The 10,131-nt window shown below is 39.1% G+C and overlaps 1 protein-coding gene across 1 annotated transcript; it reads right to left on the minus strand.

Annotated features, from left to right (window-relative positions):
• Nucleotides 1-6,202: 6,202 nt before the first annotated feature.
• Nucleotides 6,203-8,011, minus strand: LOC311118164 (NLR family CARD domain-containing protein 3-like; the record flags this gene model as incomplete). Its single annotated transcript, XM_084193024.1, has 1 exon — nt 6,203-8,011. A coding segment is annotated over one exon (1,809 nt), but the record flags the coding sequence as incomplete, so codon positions are not given.
• Between the last annotated feature and the right edge of the window lie 2,120 nt (nt 8,012-10,131).

Consider the following 10,131-nt stretch of genomic DNA (forward strand, 5'->3'; position numbering starts at 1 on the left):
GCACTTTATGTATCTAGTCCCCCATTTGAAGAAGTCATAAGTATTCTGACAAATGTACTTAAATAGTCCAAGTTTAGTATTTGGTCCCAAACTCGTCGGTTGCATTTGCAGTTTGTTTTGGTTGTGTTTTGGGTTATGTTTTGCCCAATATTAAAATGGTGGATGATGACTAGAGTACATTTCTGTCTAAGTGAGTAGATAACATGTTTCTAAACACTACTAAATTAATCCTAATGATGCAATGATTAAGAAGAATCATGAATGAATCATGAATAATAATGAGTGAGAAAGTTACAGAGGCTACAACAAAACATGCTAACCTCTCACCATTAACCTCAAATAAAAGGTGACATTCTGTACTGTTGCCTAATATGAAACATTCTATCTCAAATCCAAAATGCTGGAGCATAGCACCAAATGTAAAACTGTAAGCTTCACTGTCCAAACACATATGGTGTGGACTATGTGTGCCTGGCAAACACATGTGGATCTGGTGAACAAGTTATCAGTTGTTGACCAACTACAGGAATACTGACCTCAGAGTCTCCAGTTTACAGTGGGGATTCCCCAGTCCAGCAGAGAGCAGCTTCACTCCTGAATCCTTCAGGTCATTGTTACTCAGGTCCAGCTCTCTCAGGTGTGAGGGGTTTGACTTCAGAGCTGAGACCAGAGAAGCACAGCCTTCCTCTGTGACTAGACAGCCTGACAGCCTGCAAAGAGTCAAATCATATTAAAACCACACTGCTATTCTTTGGTGGTGAAAATAGTGGCAGTATATATTTTCAACATATTCAGATACATCAGTGTCCTGAAACCTGCCATATCTATTCATAAAATAATGTATCATTATTAGAAATTATCATACTATTGCTTGTAGATAGAAAAATGTATAGTACAAATATTTGAGTAGACTGACCAGAGCAGTTTAAAAAGCATTATCAGTCAAAAGACATACAGTGAGGTATCAGATTTAGATTGTATTGAGTATACAGTCCACACCATATCTAGTTTGATAGTGAAGATAACATTTTAAATATGGCTCTATACTCCAACATTTTGGATTTGAGATCAAATGTTTCATATGAGGTGACAGTATATAATGTAACCTTTTATTTGAGTGTATTTTAATACATATCTGTTTCACCATTTAGAAATGAAAGCACTTTATGTATCTAGTCCCCCATTTGAAGAAGTCATAAGTATTCTGACCAATTCACTTATAGTGTATAAAAGTAGTCAAAAGTTTAGTATTTGATCCCAAACTCATTGGTTGCATTTGCAGTTTGTTTTGGTTGTGTTTTGGGTTATGTTTTGCCCAATAGTAACTGAATGGTGGATGATGACTGGAGTAATCTTCTGTCTAAGTGAGTAGATAACAGGTTTCTAAACACTACTAAATGAATCCTGATGATGCCATGATTAAGAAAAATCATGAATGAATCATGAACAATAATGAGTGAGAAAGTTACAGAGGCTACAACAAAACATGCTAACCTCTCACCATTACCAATAACATAGGGGGTATGATCCTTGTTCCTCTGTAACTTTCTCATTCATCATCATTCACGATTCATTCATGATTATTCATAATCATGGTAGTATCCACATGAATGTAGAAGTGTTCAGAAACATCTTCTATTCTTACTGACAATACAAGTGAAGTGACTCCAAAATGACAGGACATTATTCACCATTCAGTTTCTATTAGGAAAAACATAATCTAAAACACAACCAAGACAAACTGCAAATGTATTCAACAAGTTTGTAGAATCACAAGCTTGATGTAATCACTGCAGGTAAGGAATATGGGACCAAATACTAAACTTATGACTACATCATTGATATACACTGAGAATAGAGTCGGCCCGAGAATTTAACCCTGTGGAACCCCCATAGAGACTGCCAGAGGTCCAGACAACAGTCCCTCCGATTTGACACATTGAACTCTATCTGAGAAGTAGTTGGTGAACCAGTCGAGGCAGTCATTTGAGAAACCAAGGCTATTTAGTCTGCCAATAAGAATGCGGTGGTTGACAAAGTCGAAAGCCTTGGCCAGGTCTATGAAGACGGCTGCGCAGTACTGTCTTTTATTGATCGCGGTTATAATATCGTTTAGGACCTTGAATGTGGCTTAGGTGCACCCATGACCAGCTCGGAAACCGGATTGCATAGCGGAGAAGGTACGGTGGGATTCGAAATGGTCAGTGATCTGTTTGTTAACTTGGCTTTCAAATACTTTCGAAAGGCAGGGCAGGATGGATATAGGTCTGTAACAGTTTGGATCTAGAGTGTCACCCCCTTTGAAGAGGGGGATGACCGTGGCAGCTTTCCAATCTCTGGGGATCTCAGACATTACGAAAGAGAGGTTGAACAGGCTAGTAATAGGGGTTGCCACAATTTTGGCGGCTAATTTTATAAAGAAAGTGTCCAGTTTGTCTAGCCCAGCTGATTTGTAGGGGTCCAGATTTTTCATCTCTTTCAGAACACCAGCTGTCTGAATTTGTGTGAAAGAGAAGCGGGGGGGGGGGGCATGGGCAAGTTGCAGCTGAGGTTGCAGAGCTGGTGGCCGGGGTAGTGGTAGCCAGGTGGATCATTCTGAATCATGGTAGCATCCACATGAATGTAGAAGTGTTCAGAAACATATTCTATTCTTACTGGCAATACAAGTGAAGTGACTCCAAAATGACAGGACATTATTAACATTTCAGTTTCTATTAGGAAAAACATCATCTAAAACAAAACCAAGACAAACTGCAAATGCATTCAACAAGTTTGTAGAATCACAAACTTGATGTAATCACTGCAGGCAAAGAATATTGGACCAAACACTAAACTTTTGACTAATGGAATTTGTCCAAATAATTACGACTTAAAAAGGGCGAACTAGATACGTAAAGTGCTTTCAATTCTAAACGGTAAAAAATATATATTTATGAATACCTTTAAATAAAAGGTGACATTCTGTACTGTTGCCTAATATGAAATATTATATCTCCAATCCAAAATGCTGGAGCATAGCGCCAAATTTAAAACTGTAAGCTTCACTGTCCAAACACATATGGTGTGGACTATGTGTGCCTGGTAAACACATGTGGATCTGGTGAACAGTTATCACTTGTTGACCAACTACAGGAATACTGACCTCAGAGTCTCCAGTTTACAGTGGGGATTCCCCAGTCCAGCAGAGAGCAGCTTCACTCCTGAATCCTTCAGGTCATTGTTATTCAGATCCAGCTCTCTCAGGTGTGAGGGGTTTGACTTCAGAGCTGAGACCAGAGAAGCACAGCCTTCCTCTGTGACTAGACAGCCTGACAGCCTGCAAAGAGTCAAATCATATTAAAATCACACTGCTATTCTTTGGTGGTGAAAATAGTGCCAGTATATTTTTTCAAAATGTTCAGATACATCAGTGCGCTGAAACCTGCCATATCTATTCGTAAATGCATGTTTCATTATTTGAAATGCCAAATTATCAAAATATTTGCTTGTAGATAGAAAAATGCATATTACAAATATTTGAGTTGACTGACCAGACCAGTTTAAAAAGCAGTATCAGTCAAAAGACAGACAGTGAGGTATCAGATTTAGATTGTATTGAGTATACAGTCCACACCATATCTATTTTGACAGTGAATCTAACATTTTAAATGTGTCTCTGTACTCCAGCATTTTGGATTTGAGATCAAATGTTTCATATTTGGTGACAGTTTATAATGTAACCTTTTATTTGAGGGTATTTTAATACATATCTGTTTCACCGTTTAGAAATGAAAGCACTTTATGTATCTAGTCCCCCATTTGAAGAAGTCATAAGTATTCTGACAAATGTACTTAAATAGTCCAAGTTTAGTATTTGGTCCCAAACTCGTCGGTTGCATTTGCAGTTTGTTTTGGTTGTGTTTTGGGTTATGTTTTGCCCAATATTAAAATGGTGGATGATGACTAGAGTACATTTCTGTCTAAGTGAGTAGATAACATGTTTCTAAACACTACTAAATTAATCCTAATGATGCAATGATTAAGAAGAATCATGAATGAATCATGAATAATAATGAGTGAGAAAGTTACAGAGGCTACAACAAAACATGCTAACCTCTCACCATTAACCTCAAATAAAAGGTGACATTCTGTACTGTTGCCTAATATGAAACATTCTATCTCAAATCCAAAATGCTGGAGCATAGCACCAAATGTAAAACTGTAAGCTTCACTGTCCAAACACATATGGTGTGGACTATGTGTGCCTGGCAAACACATGTGGATCTGGTGAACAAGTTATCAGTTGTTGACCAACTACAGGAATACTGACCTCAGAGTCTCCAGTTTACAGTGGGGATTCCCCAGTCCAGCAGAGAGCAGCTTCACTCCTGAATCCTTCAGGTCATTGTTACTCAGATCCAGCTCTCTCAGGTGTGAGGGGTTTGACTTCAGAGCTGAGACCAGAGAAGCACAGCCTTCCTCTGTGACTAGACAGCCTGACAGCCTGCAAAGAGTCAAATCATATTAAAACCACACTGCTATTCTTTGGTGGTGAAAATAGTGGCAGTATATTTTTTCAACATATTCAGATACATCAGTGTCCTGAAACCTGCCATATCTATTCATAAAATAATGTATCATTATTAGAAATTATCATACTATTGCTTGTAGATAGAAAAATGTATAGTACAAATATTTGAGTAGACTGACCAGAGCAGTTTAAAAAGCATTATCAGTCAAAAGACATACAGTGAGGTATCAGATTTAGATTGTATTGAGTATACAGTCCACACCATATCTTTTTTGACAGTGAAGCTAACATTTTAAATATGGCTCTATACACCAACATTTTGGATTTGAGATCAAATGTTTCATATGAGGTGACAGTATATAATGTAACCTTTTATTTGAGTGTATTTTAATACATATCTGTTTCACCATTTAGAAATGAAAGCACTTTATGTATCTAGTCCCCCATTTGAAGAAGTCATAAGTATTCTGACCAATTCACTTATAGTGTATAAAAGTAGTCAAAAGTTTAGTATTTGATCCCAAACTCATTGGTTGCATTTGCAGTTTGTTTTGGTTGTGTTTTGGGTTATGTTTTGCCCAATAGTAACTGAATGGTGGATGATGACTGGAGTAATCTTCTGTCTAAGTGAGTAGATATCATGTTTCTAAACACTACTAAATTAATCCTAATGATGCAATGATTAAGAAGAATCATGAATGAATCATGAATAATAATGAGTGAGAAAGTTACAGAGGCTACAACAAAACATGCTAACCTCTCACCATTACCAATAACAGAGGGGGTATGATCCTTGTTCCTCTGTAACTTTCTCATTCATCATCATTCACGATTAATTCATGATTATTCATAATCATGGTAGCATCCACATGAATGTAGAAGTGTTCAGAAACATCTTCTATTCTTACTGACAATACAAGTGAAGTGACTCCAAAATGACAGGACATTATTCACCATTCAGTTTCTATTAGGAAAAACATCATCTAAAACACAACCAAGACAAACTGCAAATGCATTCAACAAGTTTTTAGAATCACAAGCTTGATGTAATCACTGCAGGCAAAGAATATTGGACCAAACACTAAACTTTTGACTAAATGAATTTATATAAATGATTATGACTTTTTCAAATGGGAGAACTACATAATAAAGTGTTTTCATTTCCAAACGGTAAAATATATATGTATGTATATATGTATGAATCTTTATCACTTGTTGACCAACTACAGTAATACTGACCTCAGAGTCTCCAGTTTACAGTGGGGATTCCCCAGGACAGCAGAGAGCAGCTTCACTCCTGAATCTTTCAGGTCATTGTTATTCAGATCCAGCTTTCTCAGGTGTGAGGGGTTTGACTTCAGAGCTGAGACCAGAGAAGCACATCCTTCCTCTGTGACTCCACAGCCTGACAGCCTGCAAAGAGATCATCATGATTTCACAAACACAGTTAATTTAACACCAGTAGTGTAGAAGGACAATGGCAGATGCATTTCGTTTATTCTCTTAAACAACATATAGATTCATCTTCCGTCTCCTAGAATTGTATGGTTATAATGGTTTACTAATGTGAAAATCAATGCATTTATTCAATATGTTTTTCAATATAATATTATATACATATTATAATACATATTTTACTCTAAACTTAATATTTCTTCCTGATGATTAGTTCTTATATGTCATTTGATGTACTCACAGAGCAGCTCTGGAGGCTTTGACCAATGGCAGCAGCCTCAGAAGACCTTCCTCTGATCTGGAGTATTTCTTCAGGTCAAACACATCCAGCTCCTTTTCTGAAGTCAGCAACACAAAGACCAGAGCTGAGCAATGTGCAGGTGACAGTTCTTCTTCTGAGAGACTTCCTGAGCTCAGGTAGCTTTGGATCTCATCCACTAGAGAATGGTCATTCAGTTCATTCAGACAGTGGAACAGATTGATGCACCTCTCTGGAGAGGGATTCTCCCTGATCTTCTCCTTGATGTATTTCACTATTTCTTCATGGCTCTGTGAGCTGCTTCTTGTCTTTGTCAGGAGACCTCGTAAGTGCTTCTGATTGGACTCCAGTGAGAGGCCCAGAAGGAAGCGGAGGAACAGGTCCAGGTTTCCTGTCTCACTTTGTAAGGCTTTATCCACAGCACTCTTGTAGAAAGAAACTTCAAGCATGTTTCTGAACAGCGAGGAAAATTTACTGGACTTTCTTTGCAGATTGTCCATTAGATTCTCATTATTGTTGATGAATGAGAGGAACACATATACAGCAGCCAGAAACTCTTGAATGCTCAGATGCACGAAGCAGTACACCTTGTCCTGGCACAGCCCACATTCCTCTTTAAATATCTGTGTGCACAATCCTGAGTACACTGAGGCTTCATTGACATCAATGCCAGCCTCTTTCAGGTCTTCTTCATAGAAAATCAGATTGCCATTCACAAGCTGTTGAAAAGCCAGTTTTCCCAGTGACATAATGCTCTCTTCATTCCATTGTGGACCTGTCTCTTCTTTCCCAAGATACTTTTCATTCTTCTGTTTGGTATGAAACACCACAAGGTGTGAGTACATCTCAGTCAGAGTATTGGGCATTTCTTCTCTCTCATGTTTCAGCATGTGTTCAAGGACCATTGCAGAAATCCAACAGAAGACTGGAATGTAGCACATGATGTGGAGGCTCCTTGATGTCTTTATGTGTGAGATGATTCTGCTGGCCAGGTCCTCATCACTGAATCTCTTCCTGAAGTACTCCTCCTTCTGTGGGTCATTGAACCCTCGTACATCTGTCACCTGGTCAACACACCCTGAAGGGATCTTATTGGCTGCTGCAGGTCGGGTAGTTATCCAGAGGAGAGCAGAGGGAAGCAGATTTCCTTTGATGAGATTAGTCAGCAGAACATCCACTGAGGTTGACTCTGTGACGTCACAACAGATCTTGTTCTTCTGGAAGTCTAGGGGCAGTCGGCACTCATCCAGACCATCAAAGATGAACAGAACTTTGTACTTGTCGTAGTTGGAGATTCTTGATTGTTTGGTTTCCCTTGAGAAGTGATTGAGAAGTTCAATCAAAGTGTGTTTTTCATTTTTCATCAAATTTAGCTCCCGCAAAGGGAATGAAAATACAAATTGGACATCCTGATTTGCTTTTCCTTCAGCCCAGTCCAGAATGAACTTCTGCACAGAGACTGTTTTTCCAATGCCAGCGACACCCTTTGTCAACACAGTCCTGATAAGTTTGTCTTGTCCAGTTAAGGGTTTGAAGATGTCGTTACATTTGATTGCAGTCACTGGTCTTGCTTGTTTCCTGGTTGTTGTCTCAATCTGTCTCAGCTCATGTTCATTATTGACCTCTCCTGTTCCACCCTCTGTGATGTAGAGCTCTGTGTAGATCTTATTGAGAAGTGTTGGGTTTCCTTGTTTAGCAATCCCCTCAAATACACATTGAAACTTCTTCTTTAGATTAGATTTGAGTTCACGTTGGCAAATCACAGCAAGATCATCTGAATGAAGAAATAACAGAGGATATTAATATTACGTCTGTTTTAATGCCTACAGTATTGTAGGACTGTTACCAAGTTATAAAGGACTGTATAAATGTGTAAATGTTTTCATAATGCATTACAGACTGGTGTGACTGATTATATTATTATTGGTAATATTAATTCTCTCTCTCTCTCTCTCTCTCTCTCTCTCTCTCTCTCTCTCTCTCTCTCTCTCTCTCTCTCTCTCTCTCTGCTACTTGTTGAGGTCACTAGGTGTAGTGTTAAGGCGTTAATCATTGAGTTACACAGCTACTTTAGCTGTACTTTAGCTACAGCTTTTAAATGTTCTAAAACAGCATTCAACATGAGGCAGACAGCTCTTACTTTTCTCCAGTGTGTCAGCAAGCTCCTTCTGGTTCATTTTCCTCAGGACGTGCAGAGTGATTATCGTATCTGAAGATTATGCCTTTGTTAAATGTTTTTCATGAAGAAATGGAATGTTGGTTGTGTTAGTATCCAGAGGGAATGTTTTGGGTGTAACGCCACATCCAGCAGACCGGAAGTGTCTTGGAGACTGGGGATTGGTCAGAAGAGGTCAGCTTCGTTGTTTATAAATAGGGGGGTTAGGCGAGGAAGACGTCAGAACGGCCATGGCAATCGGGGAGCCGTTCTCTGGACACCGCGGGTCTGTATTTATGCTGTAAACCTTGTGATTTTAATAAAAGCCTCTCACACGATGCAGCATAACGGACTCTTTGTTGACACCAATAATGGCCACCACTCATCAGATACGACATAATGGCGCCCAACGTGGGGCTGGGTTTGCGTCTCTTCTGTGTTTCAGTCAACCGCCAGGCTAACTCTCTCTGAAGCATGGCCGAAAAAGGGTGAGTGTTCTTACCGCTTCGGAGTTTGTTAGATTGTATATGACTTGTGTACACTGGAGAGATGTTCCATTATGACCTGGCCTCGGTGGTGTTATTGTGGTCGACTAGAGTCTGCTAAAATTTATTCCATTGGAAACGGCAGTTAATTGGAATGTAGAGCATTAAACGGTAGGATTTAAGTATTGAAGTGTACGATTAAGGCAGATATGCGCATTCTTTAGGGCACCGTGAATCTGGAAAGACCCCCAGCGGGGGCGACTCGCAGGAGTGGGCTACAAATCCGGGGCGAAGTATTAGATTTTGTCAGGTTGGTTCTGGGAACCATAAGCTGGACGGATTATATGCATGTTATATACTCATCGTATGGTTGACGAACTATAATGCATGGGGTAACCTCTCTATGATTATCCAGAACTTACGGCAGCATAAAGTTAGGCGGAGATATTACTGATAGACAATGATTTGGCCACGGTGCAGGTTACTTAGGGCTGGGTAGGCCGCAGTTAGCTAGAGGCTAAGGCTAATTCTCAACGCTAAAGTGTGTTTCATGCTACATGGTACATCGTGGCTAAGGCTAAGGCTAATTGTGTTGTGTGCTACATGCTAACGTATCCTTAGAGATTCCATTGCGATGGATTAAAGTCTCTTAAATTTGTCTCTGTGTTTAAGTCACGTTATATGTTTTGTGAGCGCTGTTAAATGTTGTTTGACTAGGAGGGGGGAAACGAGAGGTACAGCTGGACTGTTATTCTGTTTGACTAGGAGGGAGTAGAAAATCGCCCGTCCACGGTGAAGTTGTATTTTTGAATGGATGGGCGCATGCGTTTAATTTTGCAACACTACACTACAGAAAGGGGGAGTTTATGGCACGAGATTGGGACACGTTTTGGTTTACGGCACTAAAACTACGACATGAGGTTGGGCTAAGCCTACAAAACAAAATGGTGGGTACAGGTCATAGGTCCCATTTGGCGTTACCCTGCAGAGGGAAAATAGACAGACAGAGGAGAAATTTTAACATGATGATTCTAGTTTAAACTGCGATTGGTTAAAGATGAAACCTGTTTTGTAGCCTATTGAATTTATAAATTAGATATATGGTAGCGGATTATAATAAATTGAATTAAATAATTAAATAACGGATTAAAATAAAAAAAATGTTTTTGAGCGATCTATTTAATTCTGAGTTTAGTCTTAGAGTGAATAATGTAGAACGAACGAATATTGAATGGTTGGAAATACTCAGTGATTGCATTAACTGCTG

This window comes from Coregonus lavaretus, assembly GCF_964263955.1.
Source record: "Coregonus lavaretus genome assembly, contig: HAP1_SCAFFOLD_2789, whole genome shotgun sequence".
NCBI classification, from domain to species: Eukaryota; Metazoa; Chordata; class Actinopteri; order Salmoniformes; family Salmonidae; genus Coregonus; species Coregonus lavaretus.